The sequence below is a fragment of the Trichomycterus rosablanca genome, chromosome 4 (genome assembly GCF_030014385.1).
Source record: "Trichomycterus rosablanca isolate fTriRos1 chromosome 4, fTriRos1.hap1, whole genome shotgun sequence".
NCBI lineage: Eukaryota > Metazoa > Chordata > Actinopteri > Siluriformes > Trichomycteridae > Trichomycterus > Trichomycterus rosablanca.
In genome coordinates this window covers 10,601,256-10,624,357 of record NC_085991.1, presented here as the reverse complement: position 1 = coordinate 10,624,357, position 23,102 = coordinate 10,601,256, and the positions used below count along the sequence as shown (strand labels likewise).

Genomic DNA, 23,102 nt, shown 5'->3' with positions numbered 1-23,102 from the left:
AAGAAAACCATGATGACAGCAATACTGGAAGTATGTCTTCAGATCTTGTGACTGGTGAATTTGCACCTGAAGAGATGAGTATGGTAAGATGTGAACTGAATGACCTTACTATCTGCTAATTAACTGTAGTAACTGCAGTACAATTTCTAGCAGGCAAACCTTTTTTTTTTTTATTATTATTACCTTTACTCAAGTTTGGATGTTATGGAGTTATACTTCTATGCGTATTTTTAATTATTTTTTTTTTTTTACCTTTATTTAACCTCTTTTTGTTTGTTTATTAGGATTTTAACATCATGTTCTACACCTTGCTCACATTCATGACAGGACAGGCAGTCACTCATTACACAAGGTTCATCAGTTCACGCAAGGTTTTATCGAACACAGTCACAGACAATTTAGTGTCTCCAATTTACCTCGGAGTAAACCCGAGGTAGACATGGGGAGAACATGCAAACTCCAAACAGAAAGGACCCGGACCGCCCCACCTGGGGATCAAACCCAGGACCTTGTTGCTGTGAGCTTCTTGCTACCCACTTAGCTGTTTTGTTTAGTGTTTACAGTAGCATGTGCATTAGCAGCATTTGCTATGACTGCAGCCAGGGTCATTGCAGTATTATACTTTCTTTTACAGTTATTTTGTCCCTCAGTACTTTGCCTACTGATGATAGTTTAATGTCATTTTAGACTTAAGATTTGCATAATCAACGTTTTTTTTCCTTTCCTTTTTTCCCTATTTATCTGTGCAGTTTTTAACTAGCTCACCTGTTGGGAATACTGTCACAGTAACTCTGGATCGTCACACATCATTTGAAGACCCAGAGATCCAGTTTGGCAATGTATGTGAAGACAACAGAAGTGATGTATGTGAAGACAACAGAAGTGATCTTTCTACAATCTTATGGTATTCACAAAATGAGGTATGTATCTTGTCATCTTGCATCTCAGACAAATTCTGTGAAGTGTTTTAATTTATAATGTTGGTATTAAAGCAGTCTGTGTTTGAATTTTGATTTATTTTCCTTAATGCCAGTTTATTAGGTACTTTATTAGGTACTAAAAATAAGCTTCCAAAATATTTTAGTCATTTGTGAGTTATGCCATGGATTTACAATTGACAAACTGACACACCTGTTGTAATGCACACTTTGCACAGTGACACTGCCTATTCCAATACCAGTATTATCGTAACATGCACATGCTCAAAAAGAAGGTCCACCTTGATGTTTAGATCTTAAAATCAACATTATACGGATGAACATATTATGACAATAGAAGATAATTTACTTACATCCTAAAAGATGTCTCTGTCTTTCACCATTGACATAGTGGTCTTTGCAAAATATTAAGAGTAAATAAGAATAACAAATGGTTGGAGAACAGTTTGCAAAATTTGCATGGGCAAACTGGTTTTGTTTTGCCACATACAGTACCAGTCAGAAGTTTGGACACACCTTCCCTTCAATGGTTTTTCTTGATTATTTTTATTTTCTACAATGTAGATTAATACTGAAGACATCCAAACTATAAAGGAACACGTATGGAATTATGTAGTGAACAAAAAAATTTTAAATAAACCAGAATATGTTTTATATTTTACCAACTCTACCTCTGAACAGCACAACTGATGTTCTCAAACACATTAAAAAAGCAATAAATTCCAGAAATTAGCTCTTGACAAGGCACACATGTTAATTGAAAACCATTCCAGGTAACTACCTCATGAAGCTGATTGAAAAAATGCCAAAGAGTGTGCAAAGCTGTCATCAGAGCAAAATATGGCTACTTTAAAGAATCTAAAATATAAAACATATTCTGGTTTGTTTAACACTTTTTTGTTTACTGCATAATTCCATATGTGTTTCTTTATAGTTTGGATGTCTTCAGTATTAATTTACAATGTATCTGTAGAAAAAAAAAAAAAAAAATCAAGACAAACCACAAGAATGAGAAAGTGTGTCCAAACTTTTGACTGGTACTGTATATGCACTGACATTTTTTGTAATTTTACATTAAGTCTAATATACCATTTGTCTTGCAGGAGGCAGTCCAGAATCACCAACCTCTTGCTGTAGCATCGTCAGCACATCCAGTGGCAGCCACATACAAATATGCACATGTGAGAGAGGTCCAGAAAGTTAAGATAAGACGAGTAAATATAATTCAGGATATGTTAAATATTTTTTGTAATGCTAAGGTTTTAGATGTAACCCTACGATTTGAGTTTGTCTGTGAGAGGGCATTAGATGATGACGGTGTGTCAAGGGAGGCATACACAGCGTTTTGGGAGGAGTTTCTGGAACAGTGTGAAGGAGAGGAGGAACGAGTGCCCAGACTCCGACCAGACTATTCAGAGAAAGAATGGCAAGCTGTTGGTAGACTATGGGCTAAAGGTTATGTGGACCATGGCATTATTCCAGTCAGACTGTCACCAGTGTTTGTCCTAGCATGTACTCAGGGAATTGACTCAGTGGATGAAGCCCTTTTGATGTCATCATTTGTGAAATACTTATCATCTGCAGAGCGAGCATGTGTTGAGAAGGCATTACAGGGCCAAATAGATGAAACTGAAAAAGAGGACTTACTAGACCTCTTCACAAGAATGGGATCTCATATCCTACCTCCAGAGGACAACTTGCAAATTGCCATCCTGACAATGGCACACAAAGTTTTATTACAAGAGCCCAAATTTGTAATTGATTGCTTCAGCAGTGTTATGAGAGCCATGCATTGTGATCTGACAAATAAAGAAAGCATACTGAAACTGTATGAGACAAAGCAGGCCACAAACAGGAAAGTAGCACAGATTCTAAAACCATCCAAAGAGTTTCTGAACCAGCATGAGCAATTGGTCCTAAATCACTTGCTGCGCTATGTGAGAAGTGTAGACCAGCGGAGACTTGAAACCTTTCTGCGATTTTGCACAGGCTCCAATGTAATGTGCAAAGACAAAATTGAAGTAACTTTCAACAATTTGTCAGGTCTTAGTCGCAGGCCTGTAGCACATACATGTGGTGCTGTTCTTGAGGTACCATGCACATATAATTCATATCCTGAATTCCGTGTGGAATTTGACAACATTCTCTCAGCTAATTGCTTTGCAATGGATATATTGTAGATATACACATGGCACACAATTCTTGCAGGTAATGACTGGAAGGGAGTTTGGTGGATTGAAGTGCTACAGGACACCTAGTAATATGGAAAATTACTTGGTAATTTTGGACCGGCTGTAGGCCTTGAATTGAAAAAGCATAGGTTTGTTAAATTTCTCACTAAAATTGCTAATTTGACCATTTGAAGTATTTTGTTGTTTATTTATATGATATTGTTTATACTGCAAATCAGTAGTTGAATTTTTTACATTATATCCTATAACTTAATCCACCATCCCTATAAAGATGTGCAAGCAGTTGTTTTAATTGGTCATATTGTAAGCATATCTTAATGTTTTTGATACTCTCGTCCAAGTAAAGTTAAAAATGTTCATACAAAATACTAAATGCTTCTTTCTGCTTGGTTATACACCAATCAGCAATAACATAAAAACCACCTTGTTTCTATATACATTGTCCATGTTATCAGCTCCACTTACCATATAGAAGCATTTTGTAGTTCTACATGTACTGACTGTAGTCCATCTGTTTCTCTGCATGCTTTGTTAGCCCCCTTTCACCCTGTTCTTCAATGCTCAGGACCCCCACAGGACCTCCACAGAGCAGGTATTATTTAGGTGGTGGATCATTCTCAGCACTGCAGTGACACTGACATGGTGGTGGTGTGTTAGTGTGTGTTGTGCTGGTATGAGTGGATAAGACACAGCAGTGCTGCTGGAGTTTTTAAACACCTCACTGTCACTGCTGGACTGAGAATCGTACACCAACCAAAAATATCCAGCCAACAGCGCCCCGTGGGCAGCGTCCTGTGCCCACTGATGAAGGTCTAGAAGATGACCGACTCAAACAGCAGCAATAGATGAGCGATCGTCTCTTACTTTACATCTACAAGGTGGACCAACTAGGTAGGAGTGTCTAATAGAGTGGACAGTGAGTGGACGCGGTGTTTAAAAACTCCAGCAGCGCTGCTGTGTCTGATCCACTCATACCAGCACCATGTCAGTGTCACTGCAGTGCTGAGAGTCATCCACCACCTAAATAATACCTGCTCTGTGGGGGTCCTGACCATTAAAGAACAGGGTGAAAGCAGGTTAAAAATGTAGAGAAACAGATGGACTACAGTCAGTAATTGTAGAACTACAAAGTGCTTCTATATGGTAAGTGGAGCTGATAAAATGGACAGTGAGTGTAGAAACAAGGAGGTGGTTTTAATGTTATGGCTGATCAGTGTTTATGCTTTGTATTCATAAGAAAAAAATTACTGTTTAGCACTTTCTGTTTGTTTACTTGGAAAAATAACCTCAACTATATGTTGAGTATTGCTAAACGTAATGTTTTAGAGGCAATTCATATTCCTAAGCCTAAAGTTTAAGATAAAGTTAATTGTTCAATTGCAAGAACAACCCCAAATTACAAAAAGTTGGGCCTATATGGAAAATGCTGTGCTTTTCAGACAGTGTGAACCCAAGATATTTTTTTTTCTTTTGTCTGGTCAACTTAATTTTATTTGTTAATATACATCCATTTCTGAAATGGATTTGTGTTTTCCATACTGTCCCAACTTTTTGTAATGGGTTTGTATGCTTGCAATTTCTACACAAGGTTTTGAATGTATTTTATGTAGTGATGGATGTCAAGTCAAATGATTTTTGTTAGGCCAACTGCATTTTATTTAATTATATATTCAAGAATAAACACATACTGTTTTTAGTGTGGCTTTTTGTTTTATGTTTTAAACATTTCATTTAATTCAAAAACAGATTCAGTTTATTCCTGGAAATATGTATGACTATGTAATGTTTTCATGTCAGTTTTATATACATGATATTAAAAAGTTTTGTTTTGCAGTCACTGTCCATGTGTCAATGTTAAAACCAAACTCACAGGGAGGCTTTTATTTCGTTCCTCAAGTGTATGTATAAATCCAGTGCTTGAATGGAATCATTTGGGAAAGCCATCTGAGATTCTGCCATAGTAATATTGCAGAGCTCGTAAACATCAGGGTCACACGGTACTGTTGTATGTACATGCACTTTTGCAAAGCTGAAGGTCAGCTTCATCTGCTGGAGACAGACAGTTTTCAGTGCTGTACAGCTCTGGCATCAAGTACATGACATTTGGGCGCCCACTTGGAACGTTGTCGTTTTTGGATGGTCTGATAACATGTGAATTCCATACTTTCATTGTCTCATCGAGTTCATCCTGCAATAGATATAAATAGATAGATATAAAAGCAAAATAACAAAAAGATACTATTCAAAAAGCTCTTGGACACTGAGAGATTGATCATATTTTTATTAAAAAGATGCTAAAAGAAGAGAAGAGACCAATACGTGTATTGGCTAAACCTTAGCTTAAAGGTTTGTGTACTAAAATGTACTAAAACAATGACCTGGGATAACTTTTTTCTTTCACATTACCCATACCCATACCAACATAATTAATTCTGACAAAAAGTAATATTTGAAAGGTTGAGCATTTTTTCTCACCATTAAAGGCCATTATAACAAAAAGTGTACATGGCTTCATGTAATAAAACAACAATAAAATACAGTATATCTATAATGTTTATAACTCAAACTTTATAACTGGTGTTACTAATGGGGGGAAATGTGAAACTAAATGCTAATTATAATATGAAATCATTTTGGTAGCAGACAGTGCTTAACCAACAAGGTTGGTAAGATTTGATCATAGATCATGGTTAAATTACAATGTTTATCATAAATCTGTACTTGTTTATGACCAGTAGGATAGGAGCAATTCATTTTACTAGGTCATTATTTTATCTCGTTAACAATGAGCTTTTTACATTGAACGAATAAATATCTAAATTGTAATTATTACCTGGATAATTCCCATGAAACAAAACTGAAGAACACTTTTATCCAGAAAACATCCATCAAACATGCCATTGTCCTTAAGATCGGTGAACAAAGAGATAAAGAATTCCATTGACTCACTTCTTAGGATTCCCCACCAACTTTCTATTCGTTGATTAGCCGTGCTTGCCCCATTCAAGTAGCTGTCTATGGTGTTTCCATCATCTCTGTTGCGGCGGAGAAACCTTTGAAAATCCCTGATGTGTACATTTTCTGTACCACAATCTCCTCTAGCTATTCTCGGGCAACCTCTGAGTTTCTCCACAGCTTCTATGTAGTAGCCTCCTACAATTTCTGGATTGCTGTTTGTAGTGAATGCATTCAACCAAATTATATTTCAAGAAAATCCATCAATGCACCCATTGATACAAATACCAAAAGGCTTTAGTTTATCATAAGAATCAAAATGCCAAATGTAGTTTGGTCCTCTTGCAAAGTAGTTACGGTGATGGAGTCTCCGTGCTTTCCTGAGCTGAACTCCTCTTGGATCCAGGGCCTTTAGAATTAACCGAACGTCTTCCTTTTTCACATGCAAACCATTTTCTTGACATTTGGTTTGCATCCACCTGTAACCATGGAGCTGACCTGAACTTTGCAATTGTTGTTGAATAAACATGATAATGTCATCTATGTTGCTGTAGTTCTTTCGACGAAATAAACCCTTTGTTTTTAAAATGCGTTTTAAATGTCTCTCAGTGATAATATATCTATGACGACTGGCAAGAATAAATGTGAGATAATAAATGTCTTTATATGTGAGACCTAACCAAAAATACAGCTCAATAAACTTGTCAATATCCATAGAGTATAACTGCAAGATGGTGCTCGCTGCAAGACAGTATCTCTTGCTCACCACTTACCACTTAGTATCTGGTGCTCACCACTTAGTATCTGGTGCGCACCACTTAGTATCTGGTGCGCACCACTTAGTATCTGGTGCGCACCACTTAGTATCTGGTGCGCACCACTTAGTATCTCTTGCTCACCACTTAGTATCTGGTGGGCACCACTTAGTATCTGCTGCGCACCACTTAGTATCTGGTGCGCACCACTTAGTATCTGGTGCGCACCACTTAGTATCTGGTGCGCACCACTTAGTATCTGGTGCGCACCACTTAGTATCTGGTGCGCACCACTTAGTATCTGGTGCTCACCACTTTTTTTACAAGAAAATAGGTGAAGCAACGGATCTACCTTCCTGTTGCTATGAAAAACATAAATAAATTAGATTTGCATTTCCACCTTTAGATAAGATTCCTTTATTAATCCCTGTGAGGGAAATTCGAGATTTTGTCAAAAGTAATAATTAAAAAAACATTTACGAATAACATTTAAAAAATATAGTAACACTTAACTGACTCAGTGAATCCAGAAGACATTTTATTTTTGTGCCTGTAACGCCACCCTTCCTTTTAAAAATGGTCAGGAGTTTTGGAGTGTATAAATCTAGCTTTGTCAAAAACACTCGCTCCAGGTGGACTGTGGTAATTCTCCTAAACTCATTTTTAACCTACGACAAAGATTAAAACATTGTGTTAGTAACTATGAAGTATATCAAGGCCTTGTTACATACTAAGATATAATTTTACTTTCTTGCCAACCATGTAGGCTAATGAAATTCCAATATACTTATAGAATTCAAAATTGTTGCAGCCACTTACATAATGATCTATAGATTAACATCAAAGCACAACACAGAAGGAGTTTGTTTGTTTATTAGGATTTTAACGTCATGTTTTTACACTTTGGTTACATTCATGACAGGAACGGTAGTTATTCATTACACTAGGTTTATCAGTTCACAAGTTTATATCAAGCACAGTCTTGGACAATTTAGTATCTTCAATTCACCTCACTTGCATGTCCTTGGACTGTGGGAGGAAACCGGAGCACCCGGAGTAAATCCACGCGGACACGGGGAGAACATGAAAACTCCACACAGAAAGGACCCGGACCGCCCTACCTGGGGTTCGAACTTAGGACCTTCTTGCTGTGAGGCGACAGTGCTACCCACTTAGCCACCGTGCCGCCCACACAGAAGGAGAACTGAGGTTTACCTGATCTTCATAGAACAGGGCAGGCCATCTCGTTATGACATCTGGAACAGCAGGGCACTGCTTAACAACCTCCAACCTTCGATATGAGAATGTCTTCTCCATTTTCTCATGAACAACCTTGTCATTGTCCTTCTTATTAATTTTATGGAGTAGACGTATTCTCTCCTCTTCTAATGTTTCCTCAGTTTCACCAAATGGAAATGGTGGCAAATAGTTTACTTCAGCCTTTCTGGCCCTTTTGATACCTTTGAGGTAGGGCTTGTCATTGTTCTTTTTTTTTTAAACAGTTCACCTCTAGCTCTGGACAAACAATATGGTGGCCTCTTAATTTTGTCAGGTAATTGCCTATTTTATACTTGATTCCTTGTTGCTATCCATACATGCCATTAAATGACCCAGGCTCTTTGAGACAAGGGAATTTGTCGATTAAGGCTTCAACTACATTTATAACTTGGATTCCTGTTGGGTATGCAGTATAATGAAATATTGTCTCGGCTAACTTCTCAAGGATGCTGCTTATCACTTTGGGATTGTTCAAGAGGATTCCATGCTTTTGGTAGGCTTTGTTTCCTACCTCGAGAACATGCTCCACATCCAAAGAGAAGGTGGGTATTTCAAACTTTGTTGGCCATGGCTGAGAATGACATGGTTTGGGACCTTCATCAGAGGAAGACTGTGAGAATAGAACTGTGTCCCGAGATGTTACAGAAGTTGAATCAGATTCTACTTGTAGAGATGAATGAACATCTGATTCTTCCATCGCACTAAGATTTAAAATGACTGGTTCAGTATAACTTTCAGAGTACCCAGGTCTTGTACATCTCCTATTGAACTCAAAGTAAAAAACTCTCCACCAAACTCCTTGTCTTGGTACATCAGGGCAAGGTCACCACAAATTATGAATTTTTCCTTAATGATATCCATGCTGGTATGCCTAAAGGCAGTACCAATTTATGGACTTGATGGAAATGATCCTGAGTTTTGATGGGTTTGATGGGGTACACATCTTCATAGGCAGGATGACACCATCAAAAAAATGAAATCATTTCATTCAAATGATGTTCCTACTGAATACTTTCCAGCAATCACTGTTTCCAGCAATAACTTTTTTATTAATACAGTTGACGCTCGAAAGTAGAATGGTTTAATAGTTTAAAAACTTGAAACATGACCAAAAAATTTAAAGGAAATCTAGTTTGCATATGAATTAGAAATTCAATTAGAAGTTTCAGTTTACAATATTTATTATGGGGAAATAAAACTGGAAATTTGAACAATTTGAAAGCTTAAATGCCTCTTGGAATGGATTGTGTTCGACTTCTAAGGGTCCACTGTATATCTAAAAGGAGAGGCAAATGTGATGTTTCAAGGTAGCAACTCGTTTTCCTGCAATAGTGTAAACTGCCAAGTGATAGAAATCAACCAGTTCTCTCTGCTGAAGTAACTGCATGTTGCCTGTGTGCTCTAACTCATAGCTTCGGAGGTGCTCATTGTACCATGCATTTAGCAGTCTGACAACAAATGCCAGTTCATTAGAAACCAAGATAATCTGTAACACCTCAGCAATGTCTGGCAAACCTGCAGTGGAACCATAACATTCCTGGTGCATAGCTTGTACCTAAAAAACACACATTGTTTGTCAGATGTACCACTGTGACATTTGGATACCTGTGTTGCACCAAACCTTTTATGTCATCACAAGTACACCCAACAAGACCTGTGACGTTTTTCTTACAGAGAGCGTTTGCTTGAGTGCATTTGATTCATGGAGATGCAATGCAACCATGAGCTGGTGTTTATTTGCAAGGGACAGCAGTCCCTTTTGGGGGAAAATATCAAGAAATATGTGTCTGTGTTCAGAAATCTTACTGTCCAGGTAGCATATGCTCTCCTCTGTATGAACTGGTGACATTGCTAGTTCCACTGTCTTTCAAGGTCATTAACATCTGCCATACTGGGTCAGTCTCAGGTACTTTTAAACCTATTATGAGAGGCAACAGACGCAATAAGCACCAATTTTTGTGTGCATTAGATCTTCTTGTGGCACAATTGGCAGGGATCATGTGTGGGCGATTTTTTCTGTCACTCCACTTATAAGGGAGCTGACAAATTGCATGATTGAGATTCACCAGAGAAAAATATTTCTTCATGATAAAGGCATGAAGTGACAATGCCAGTTCCACTGGAACAACACCCACAAGAATGTCATGCAAAACATTTGGAGGGTAACCAGATGCTACATCAAAATGTTGCAGTTTTTCAGACAATGCACATTTCCTTTTCACACCATAGCAAGGACTTTGAGTAGGACTTGACAAAGCTGTCTGTACATGCAATGCATGCTGCTCTTTGTTTCTCGTCTGGAAATGCCCTGATCTTACTTCTGAAGTCTGAAACTCAGATCTGTCTGCCAGACAAAACCTGCAAACATAAGAACCTGTAAAGCTTTCGACAAATCCAGTCACAGAATGAACTCCCAAATTATCAGCCACTACATTTGCCACAGTGCCTTTAATTACTTTTCCTAAATTCGGAATAAAAAGACCATCTTTCTCCAAGCTTTCAAGATCCATTCTTGTAAAATGTACTAAAAATCTTCACTCTATTTACAAAGTAAAAAAATCATTTTTCCAGTGTACTCACCAAGCCACCATGTCACACTTGGTTGTTTTTACAGATGCTAATATGCTCCAGCACATAGCTTAATACATGGTTTCTTTAATAGAATGTATTGCAAAGTATTGTTTGCAAAGATTCTCCATATTTAATAGTAGGTACAGTGCTCTTGTGATTATATCGTAAGCCTTCTTTTTTCCTTCTAAATGCTTGTGTGCATATTTTTGACGTGTCTTTCAATGCACTTTTTGCGAGTGTCTTCTGGCTTATTGCTTACCATGATAAATACTTTACCTGAAAATTATTAACCAAATGTACTAAGTTATGTGTCAGTAGCACAATGCATTAAATACATAATACATAATAATACATAAATCAGGAGTTCAAGTTAATGTTAATATTAATATAAAAAAGACAGCAGTTCTGTGAAAGTAAACATATTACATATAATATTTGCATAAATGATCAGTTATACAGTACAAACAGATAGTAGGTTTTGTTCCACAGACGTAGTGAGTGTAAGTGTGCACATGATGGCAGGCTCCATCTACATGTTACTAAACTCTGTAACAGGGCTGTACTGCTGGAAAAGGAAGTTAAAGAGAGGAAATGGTTTATTTATGCATAAGATATGATAGCAGGTGTTGAGCTACATTATTCTGCAGATCAGTCATGGCATTGTTTGGATTTCTGTGTCTTCTTTCCATTGTTTTAGGTGAGAAATAACATCACATAACACATGAGAACCTTTATCCAAACCTTAAATAGAAGTTACAATGCATCTGCTGCTAGATTCTTTTCAGTTTTTTTTCTTACACTCATATCTTTCAATAAATAAACATTCTTCTTTCTCTGTCCACAGGTTATAACAGCGCACAGGAAATTAATTCAGTTTCAACCACTAAAACTGTCTTGGTGAGAGACTCTGTTACTTTATCCTGCAATTACAAAGGATCTGGTACAACTAATAACCTGCAGTGGTATCGTCAGTTCTCCACATTCAGACCAGAATTCATTATTCTGGTTAATGAGTATAAGAAAGAAGATGCAGTTTCTGGGTTTTCTGTAAAAATAAATGAAGATAAAAATCGAGTGGATCTGAACATCTCCTCTGCTGCAGTATCAGATTCTGCTCTCTACTACTGTGCTCTGCAGCCCACAGTGACAGGAAATCCTACTACACTGTACAAAAACTAAACACTAAGTTACATATTTTAGTTCCTTTAGATAAAATATGTACATTTCAGAAGCACTTCACATTACAGATAATAAGTGGGTAATGATATGCTAATATTAAAGCAACAAATCATATTTACTCAGAAATTAAATATCAGTTTCCTATCTGTTACTTTTATATACACCGATCAGCCATAACATTAAAACCACCTCCTTGTTTCTACACTTACTGTTAATTTTATCAGCTCCACTTCCCATATAGAAGCACTTTGTAGTTCTACAATAACTGAATGTAGTCCGTCTGTTTCTCTGCATACGTTTTTAGCCTGCTTTCACCGTGTCCTTCAATGGTCAGGACCCCACAGAGCAGGTATTATTTAGGTGGTGGATCATTCTCAGCACTGCAGTGACAATGAAAATATAAATATATATATAGCAACTGGAGGGAGCGCTTGCACTTACTATTTATTTAACTATTAATTTAAAGGCACGGTGGACACTGACAGTGCCAAAGAAAAGAAAATAACAAAAGAGACTAACTGCCTAACCCCAAAACTACCTCCAAAAATACAACCAGTGGCACCCACCTCTTACCTAATGGTTCTAACAAACAATCGCTACGGTGTGTGTGTATATATACACGCGCCAAGCTTGCCTGTTCACCCGTCGCGGTAAACCTGAGAGAGAAAGAAACAAAGGAGAGAGCAACAATGAGACTCCGGCAGATACTGGTTACATAAAGTTTTCTAAAAGCCACCAGCTAAAAACCGAAACTGCCGGTAAACAAAGCCTCGCTACACGCCAAAATGCTCCTCGCCGAACTCTGCCCAGATTGGTCCTTTTATGCACCAGGACCCGCCTCCCAGCAGTCAGCAGCAACTTCTGATTGGCTCACTGTCACCTGTAGTCAAGGTTGATAGACCAAGAGATGAGGAAAAAAAAAAAAAAACATACGTGCTTCTTTTGCACGTCACACGCCTCCCCTAAAAGAGAGCAACTTTAGTTTGCGATTCATGCTACAATTATTTTTTATTAAACATAATCATGCACGAGACAGTGTGTCCGCCACAATGTTATGAACCCCTTTCTTATGCCTAATTTCCAACTGATAATCTTGAATCAGTAGTGCCCATCTCATCAATCTTTGGTTCTGGTTGTACATGCCGGATAAAAATACCAAAGGATTGTGATCAGTATACACAATGATTGGTAAACAACTTGATCCAATGTACACTTCAAATTGCTGCAAGGCTAACAGTAAAGCTAGAGCTTCTTTTTCTGTTGTGGAATAATGGTATTGATGTTTGTTAAACTTACGAGAGTAGTAACACACTGGATAAGCTACACCACAACAATCCTCCTGCAACAATACAGCTCCAGCACCCACTGCACTGGCATCAACCTCCAATTGGAAGGGCTTAGTAAAATCTGGAGCTGCAAGAACAGGTGCTCCACTTAAAAGCACTTTTACACTTTGAAACACATGTTCACAATTAGGGGACCACTAAAATGGCACCGCAGGACTGATCAGCCTCATAAGAGGTTCAACCACTGTTGAGAAATTTTTGCAAAATCCCCTATAATACCCAGCCATCCCTAAAAATCTACGGAGCTCACGCCGTGTTTTTGGAATGGGAAAATTAACAATAGCAGCAACTTTAGCTTCTAAAGGACGCACGTGACCTCCACCTACCCGTTTTCCCAGATAGGTAACTGTGGCCTGTGCAAACTCACACTTGGCTAAATTTAGTGTGAGAGAAGCAGATGCCAACCGCTCAAAAAGCATGCGCAGTGTTTTCAAATGGTTAGACCAATCAGATGAATAAACCACAAGGTTGTCCAAGTAGGCAGAACAACCAGGAACATCGTCTATTATTCTATTTATGAGTCTCTGAAATGTAGCAGGCGCATTTTTGAGGCCAAAAGCCATCACTGTATATTGTAGGAAATTGTCTGGGGAAACAAATGCAGAGATATCCGAGGCTTCTGGAGTTAGAGGAATCTGCCAATAACCTTTTAATGAATCCAACTTGGTGACGAAGTGAGCTGCCCCAACGTTATCAATACAGTCCTCCATGCGAGGAAGTGGGTAGGAGTCAGATACGGTAACACTGTTTACTTTGCGGTAATCTGTACAAAATCTAAATGTACCATCAGGCTTCGGAACTAATAAACATGGCGAGCTCCATGGACTGACACTAGGTTTAGCCAAGCCATGTGCTAGAAGATATTCAACTTCCTGCTTCATGATTGCTCTTTTGGTGGTATTAACACGATAAGGGTGTTGTTTTAGTGGAGTTTTACTATTCACAACAATATCATGCTTTAGGACTGTGGTTTGGGAAGGGACATCACCAAAAATAGACGGAAATTCTCTGATAAGCTTAACAAGGTCATTACTTTGTTCTGTTGACAGGTGCTTTATTCTTAAAGGCAGTTCTGCTAAACTCTGTGTTAGGAAGTCTAGCAGTAGGTAATTTGTGTTCCTGAAAGTTTAACCCATCTACATCTGACAGAGAATTTACTACAGCAACAGGCACCGAACTGGAGTCAGCTTTTTTCACAGGTGTACTTCTGGAATAATAAGCTTTTAACATATTAATATGACACAAACACAAGCTCAGCTGGACTAAAACCCAGTGACTCTTGTACAGCCTCACGAGCTGCAAACACCACAAGAGGAACTCCTTCATCCCATGCTTTACCTGTATCCAAACAATATCGACGCAGCATAGACTTTAGACCTTGATGAAAACGTTCAAAGGCACCTTGAGACTCAGGGTGGTAAGGACTAAACACTAGTCCAAAGTTACACACTTGAATATCCAAAGTTTTCATTACTTGTGCAAAAATTCTAGACAAAAAGTTGGTACCCTGATAAGTCTGGATGATCTTGGGTAACCCAAAAGTTGAAAAAAACTTTACCAACGCTTGAACTACAGCTGGGGCAGTAATTTTTCGCAAGGGAATGGCCTCAGGAAAGCGGGTAGCAGTACACATGATGGTAAGAAGAAACAGATTACCTGCTTTGGTCTTCGGTAACGGCCCTATGCAATCAACCAGAATCCTTTCAAATGGTTCCCCAACCACTGGAATTGGACACAAAGGCGCTGGTGGGACAGCCTGGTTAAGTTTACCTGTAATCTGACAGACTTCACAAGTACGACAGTAATTTGAAACATCAGTTTATAGTCCAGGCCAAAAAAAATATTTAAGGACGCGGTTGTATGTTTTGGTAATGCCCAAATGACCAGACCATGGACTGTCATGAGCTAAAGACAAAACATGTTGCTTGTAAACTGAAGGAATTACAATTTGACAGACATTGTTTAGTTCAGGATCACTGCGCGAACTCCACCTACGTGTTAGGACACCATTATCAAGATAATACTTTACTACTTTATCAGGTGCATCCTCTGGTTTAATTATCATGGAGAAATACTTACTCAAACTTGGGTCAGCCTTTTGAGCCTCCATTAACTTATCATTTCCGATCACCCATTCAACATGTTGCTTGTCATTGGAAACACTGCAGGGTCTCAGTTTGTTTTCTCCTAGACTGGAACTAGCTGCAGGACACAAATCTTCAGACAAGTCACTATCAAAAAGAAATGAATCATCCAAATATATCTCATCTTTAACTTTTTGAGACTGGGCACGAGTGAGTACACATGCAGGAAAAATGTCAGGCTGGTGCTCAGATGACTGAAGTGCAACAGGAGGACTATTTAAAACCTCTAAAATTGGCAAAACCTTTCCACCAGCTATGTCATTTCCCTAAATAAAATCAACTCCTTTTACTGGTAAAGCACCACAGACGGCAACTGTAAATGTGCCAGAACACAACTCTGTACACAACTGTATGCGATGCAATGGCTCCTTAATGTAACCCATTCCAAGTCCTTGGCATATAGCAAATGAGCCACAAGAAGATTGATCAGAGAATGGTAATACACCAGCTAAAATAAAAGATTGAGCAGCCCCAGTATCTCTTAATATTTGAATAGGCTTAAGTCTAGTATCTCCCTCCAAACCAACCCAGCCCTTTAAAATAAAAGGCTGATAACAGGGAACAGGGATCCACCTCTATTTTTTCTATTGGACCTTCAGTACCTTCGCTAGAAAATACCAAACCAGCAAGTGCAACACCTTTTGACATACTAGAACTGGTATTTTGTTTACTCTTTCCTGTTTCTTTTTTAAAGCCAAACAATTAATTGCAATGTGCCCTGGCTTGTGACAATAATAACATTCACTGGATCGCACAGGAGATCGGCTAGAAGTTTGTTTTGGCCTACCTTCAGATGACTGGTCTATTTTAATTGGTTTAAAAGTCTGCTTATGCATAAGGACAAACTCATCTGCTAAAATTGCTGCCTGAGACACAGATAAAACCACACGTTCATTTAAATACATCACAACCCGATCAGGTAGACCATTTTTAAACTCCTCCAACAGAATCAACTCTCTCAAAGATTCAAAGTCAGTAACTTTACTCGCAGAACACCATTTATCAAACATTATTCTCTTCTTTCGCTCAAATTTTACAAATGTCTGATTAGAAGATTTTCTACAGCTTCTAAAGTGTTGGCGATATGCTTCAGGAACTCGTTCATATGCTCTTAAAATTGCACCTTTTACAACTTCATACTGAGAACCCTCACTAAGTGACAAAGCTGAACATACTTCCTGGGCTTTACCTATCAATTTGCACTGCAGCAACAGTGCCCAAACATCTTTTGGCCAACGTAAAGTTGTAGCGAGCCTCTCAAAAATAGTAAAATAGGTGTCCACTTCACTCTCTCTAAACGAAGGAACCAGTGCAATACATTTAGTTAGATCAAATGAGGGGGTGTATAACTCAGGCGTGGTAGGCACAACAGGCTGCATGGCTGATGCTGGCGTATCGGCAGAAGACACAACAGGGGAACAAACAGGAGTAGACTGTGTAAGCGAGACCGGCTGTGACGTCTGGACTGAGACAAGCTCTCGTCTTCAGTTCCAACTCACGCATCTTAATCTCCTTCTCACACTCAAGCTCCATTTTACGAACAGCTAGTTTAAAATCAAACTCTGACTTTCGAGATTTAGCTCTTTCTTTTGCCTCCAGTTGGAGATGAGCTAAACGTACTTTCACACGACCCTCGGTCGAGGTGTAAGAAGAGCGAGAAGACCCGGGGGAAAATGGTTCATAATGAGGTAGAGGAGCTCTTACCTCCTGCTCATCAGCAGCTGCTGCAGTCACCACCGGTCTACCAGACTCCTCCTCACCAACAACCGGCGCCACCCACTCAGATGTAGTAGCGTCTTGGTTGACTGAAACTTCCTTTTCAGGAAACAGAGTTGGGCCAGTTATAAGAGTTAAGTGTCCAGCTATACTTACCAAATCATCCTTCTTACACATATTTAGTGCTTCATAACTAGGATTAGAAATAAAATCCTGTAAATTAAACTTGGCTGTGGCCATCCTGTTTACTAAAGAGTTCTATATACTATACAACTACCTCCTTACGATATGATAAGACAACTAAACAAAACGAGCGCAACAAATCCGACCAAACCATTCACCATCACATGTCCAACTTGTCCATTAAAATCCCGGACGAGCCCCCATTTGTTACGATATGTAACATGGGCATGTGAGGTGAATTGGAAGAACGGACACATACACCAGTAGCTGATATTCCAAACAGTACTTTGTTTACTTTACAAATCGAACGATACAAACAAACCAACAAAAAAATGTTCACAGACAACCACAAGATATCTGTATCCAAATAATTGTGTTCAGTAATGGTTATTACAAAAGTATTTACTAACAGAAAACACGTTAGGCATAAATATATATATATATATATATATATATATATATATATATATATATATATATATATATATATATATATATACAGTGTATCACAAAAGTGAGTACACCCCTCACATTTCTGCAAATATTTTATTATATCTTTTCATGGGACAACACTATAGACATGAAACTTGGATATAACTTAGAGTAGTCAGTGTACAACTTGTATAGCAGTGTAGATTTACTGTCTTCTGAAAATAACTCAACACACAGCCATTAATGTCTAAATGGCTGGCAACATAAGTGAGTACACCCCACAGTGAACATGTCCAAATTGTGCCCAAAGTGTCAATATTTTGTGTGACCACCATTATTATCCAGCACTGCCTTAACCCTCCTGGGCATGGAATTCACCAGAGCTGCACAGGTTGCTACTGGAATCCTCTTCCACTCCTCCATGATGACATCACGGAGCTGGTGGATGTTAGACACCTTGAACTCCTCCACCTTCCACTTGAGGATGCGCCACAGGTGCTCAATTGGGTTTAGTCCATCACCTTTACCTTCAGCTTCCTCAGCAAGGCAGTTGTCATCTTGGAGGTTGTGTTTGGGGTCGTTATCTTGTTGGAAAACTGCCATGAGGCCCAGTTTTCAAAGGGAGGGGATCATGCTCTGTTTCAGAATGTCACAGTACATGTTGAAATTCATGTTTCCCTCAATGAACTGCAGCTCCCCAGTGCCAGCAACACTCATGCAGCCCAAGACCATGATGCTACCACCACCATGCTTGACTGTAGGCAAGATACAGTTGTCTTGGTACTTCTCACCAGGGCGCCGCCACACATGCTGGACACCATCTGAGCCAAACAAGTTTATCTTGGTCTCGTCAGACCACAGGGCATTCCAGTAATCCATGTTCTTGGACTGCTTGTTTTCAGCAAACTGTTTGCGGGCTTTCTTGTGCGTCAGCTTCCTTCTGGGATGACGACCATGCAGACCGAGTTGATGCAGTGTGCGGCGTATGGTCTGAGCACTGACAGGCTGACCTCCCACGTCTTCAACCTCTGCAGCAATGCTGGCAGCACTCATGTGTCTATTTTTTAAAGCCAACCTCTGGATATGACGCCAAACACGTGGACTCAACTTCTTTGGTCGACCCTGGCGAAGCCTGTTCCGAGTGGAACCTGTCCTGGAAAACCGCTGTATGACCTTGGCCACCATGCTGTAGCTCAGTTTCAGGGTGTTAGCAATCTTCTTATTGCCCAGGCCATCTTTGTGGAGAGCAACAATTCTATTTCTCACATCCTCAGAGAGTTCTTTGCCATGAGGTGCCATGTTGAATATCCAGTGGCCAGTATGAGAGAATTGTACCCAAAACACCAAATTTAACAGCCCTGCTCCCCATTTACACCTGGGACCTTGACACATGACACCAGGGAGGGACAACGACACATTTGGGCACAATTTGGACATGTTCACTGTGGGGTGTACTCACTTATGTTGCCAGCTATTTAGACATTAATGGCTGTGTGTTGAGTTATTTTCAGAAGACAGTAAATCTACACTGCTATACAAGCTGTACACTGACTACTCTAAGTTATATCCAAGTTTCATGTCTATAGTGTTGTCCCATGAAAAGATATAATGAAATATTTGCAAAAATGTGAGGGGTGTACTCACTTTTGTGATACACTGTATATATATATACATATATCATACAGTGTATCACGAAAGTGAGTACACACCTCACATTTCTGCAGATATTTAAGTATATCTTTTCATGGGACAACACTGACAAAATGACACTTTGACACAATGAAAAGTAGTCTGTGTGCAGCTTATATAACAGTGTAAATTTATTCTTCCCTCAAAATAACTCAATATACAGCCATTAATGTCTAAACCACCGGCAACAAAAGTGAGTACACCCCTTAGTGAAAGTTCCTGAAGTGTCAATATTTTGTGTGGCCACCATTATTTCCCAGAACTGCCTTAACTCTCCTGGGCATGGAGTTTACCAGAGCTTCACAGGTTGCCACTGGAATGCTTTTCCACTCCTCCATGACGACATCACGGAGCTGGCGGATATTCGAGACTTTGCGCTCCTCCACCTTCCGCTTGAGGATGCCCCAAAGATGTTCTATTGGGTTTAGGTCTGGAGACATGCTTGGCCAGTCCATCACCTTTACCCTCAGCCTCTTCAATAAAGCAGTGGTCGTCTTAGAGGTGTGTTTGGGGTCATTATCATGCTGGAACACTGCCCTGCGACCCAGTTTCCGGAGGGAGGGGATTATGCTCTGCTTCAGTATTTCACAGTACATATTGGAGTTCATGTGTCCCTCAATGAAATGTAACTCCCCAACACCTGCTGCACTCATGCAGCCCCAGACCATGGCATTCCCACCACCATGCTTGACTGTAGGCATGACACACTTATCTTTGTACTCCTCACCTGATTGCCGCCACACATGCTTGAGACCATCTGAACCAAACAAATTAATCTTGGTCTCATCAGACCATAGGACATGGTTCCAGTAATCCATGTCCTTTGTTGACATGTCTTCAGCAAACTGTTTGCGGGCTTTCTTGTGTAGAGACTTCAGAAGAGGCTTCCTTCTGGGGTGACAGCCATGCAGACCAATTTGATGTAGTGTGCGGCGTATGGTCTGAGCACTGACAGGCTGACCCCCCACCTTTTCAATCTCTGCAGCAATGCTGACAGCACTCCTGCGCCTATCTTTCAAAGACAGCAGTTGGATGTGACGCTGAGCACGTGCACTCAGCTTCTTTGGACGACCAACGCGAGGTCTTTTCTGAGTGGACCCTGCTCTTTTAAAACACTGGATGATCTTGGCCACTGTGCTGCAGCTCAGTTTCAGGGTGTTGGCAATCTTCTTGTAGCCTTGGCCATCTTCATGTAGCGCAACAATTCGTCTTTTAAGATCCTCAGAGAGTTCTTTGCTATGAGGTGCCATGTTGGAACTTTCAGTGACCAGTATGAGAGAGTGTGAGAGCTGTACTACTAAATTGAACACACCTGCTCCCTATGCACACCTGAGACCTAGTAACACTAACGAGTCACATGACATTTTGGAGGGAAATTGACAAGCTGTGCTCAATTTGGACATTTAGGGGTGTAGTCTCTTAGGGGTGTACTCACGTTTGTTGCCGGTGGTTTAGACATTAATGGCTGTATATTGAGTTATTTTGAGGGAAGAATAAATTTACACTGTTATATAAGCTGCACACAGACTACTTTTCATTGTGTCAAAGTGTCATTTTATCAGTGTTGTCCCATGAAAAGATATACTTAAATATCTGCAGAAATGTGAGCGGTGTACTCACTTTTGTGATACACTGTATATCTATATCAACTGGAGGGCGTGCTGGAACTGAATCTGCTTTAATTAGTAAGTAAAAATGATCTGTCATACTGTCATACCAACATTGTCATACTAGCATTATTGTGAGCTCTAGTCACTTGAACATACACTTGAAATGTATATTTTAACTCATTTATTCATCAGATTCTTATCATAATTAGGGTCATGGGGGTGCTGAAGTTTAACGAAGAGCTCATTAGGTGAAACGCAGGGAGACAACTAATAAGTTGTATTTTTAAAAGCATTTATCTAATGCAGTTTATACAGGTTACTATTTGAACTCTGTAAGTACACTGAATGAATATTTATGTAGTGAATTATTTGCAGATATAATTACAGCATCATGAGAAATCCATTAATTCCATGCAAAGTAAAAATACATAACATAGTATTAAAACAGTACCTGAGTACTGTATTGTCTACATTTGATCAGAATGTCCTCTGTGGGGTGTTTGTTCAGCTGGAGATTGCAGCCAAGCCCTAAAGTCAAAGTAAATGAACAATGGTGGAGTAAATAAGAATGTTAATTAAAACCCCTTAATTCCAGGCCTTTTTTTAAATCAGTTTCCACAAACTTGTTTAACACACACTGTGTGTTCAGATTGTTCAAAATACCTCATTGCTGATATGTTCCCTCACAATCAGAGCAGTTAGTTTTTTGATGTTTGGCAGTGGGGCACTTAGGTGGTGCAGTGATAAAATACATTTGCCCACTACCACTGAGATCCAGGGTTTAATTCTCAGCACTGCAATCAGCCGGTCGGATATATACACAAACATGATTGGCTACGTCGGAGGGAGTGGTCGAAGCCCTGTGATGGCTTGGCACCCTGTCAGGGGTGTACTCTCACCTTGTGCCCAATGTTTTAAGGTACATTAAACCCACTCCAAGTTGAAAAATAAAACTCAAAACTTGCTCTCATTTGGCCACTCGCACACCATCACTCCCATTTGTTACTAATGTTTCAGGAAGCGCTTAAGTCTGTATCTGTATACTTTTTATTACTGTAAATTGATGTGTGTAGTGATGTTGTAACATCTGCACATCCTGTATGTGGTTTCTTAAAGATGTCATGAGTTTCATACTGAACTATTATACAGTCCTCAGTAGACTGTGTTCAGAAATGGCTCAGCTATACAACTTACTCTATATTGGGAGATACATAACACTGATTCTCACTGTAACATCAGGTAATAATACAATATTTATTTATATTTGGTAGAAAACATTGTTAATTTATGCTCATATTATTAGGAGTTAAGACATTAATTTATTGTGTTGATTTTTTCACTGACAAATGTTTGTAATAAATGACACATTATTTTCTCTTTTTCTTCACAACAGGTGGTTTTGCAGATGAAATTGAGCCAACAGATACAAACATTATCAGGAAAGAAACAGAGACTGTTACTCTAAAATGTTCATATCAGTCCAGCAGCAGCAGTGTTCGGCTTTACTGGTACAAACAAAATCCTAACAGCGCACCACAGTTTTTACTGTATAAAGGTGCAAAAGGCCTTACAGCTGAGAGCACTCCTGATGATCCTCGATTCACGTCTAAAACAACCAGTACATCTACTGTACTCACCATCAGCAATCTAAAGCTGACAGATTCTGCTCTCTATCACTGTGCTCTTAGAGACACCCAGTGATACAAAGTTATTGAGATGCTGTACAAAAACTCACTTATATGAAGTTTCTCAAAGCTCAGAAGATCAAAGTTTGTTTTTCCTTTTACATCTTATCAGTTAACCACACACACACACACACACACACAGTACAATATAAATAGCACCTGCTCTCTCTGAGTAATTGTTAGTTTCTTGTATTATTTAACAAAACATTATATTTAACACCCATAACAACCTTGTAAAAAGTGATTGGTAATTTTTCTGTTAATTAATGTATTTAACATAGTAAGCTACTTTAGCTAATTATACACAACCAAGCTCGGTGTCCTTTAGACCTGTAAAATAAAAATCTTAATAAACATATAGTTTAAAAAAGGTTTGTAAATAAGACTCTGGAACTTCATGGAACTACTGAGTTATGATCACTGAATAGA

The 23,102-nt window shown here is 39.1% G+C and overlaps 1 gene segment (V, D, J or C); it reads left to right on the top strand.

Annotated features, from left to right (window-relative positions):
- Positions 1–22,160: 22,160 nt before the first annotated feature.
- LOC134311391 (T cell receptor alpha variable 14/delta variable 4-like) lies at positions 22,161–22,689 on the top strand. The segment is given in 2 exon segments: positions 22,161–22,227; positions 22,382–22,689. Coding segments are annotated over 2 exon segments (375 nt in total).
- Positions 22,690–23,102: the final 413 nt, after the last annotated feature.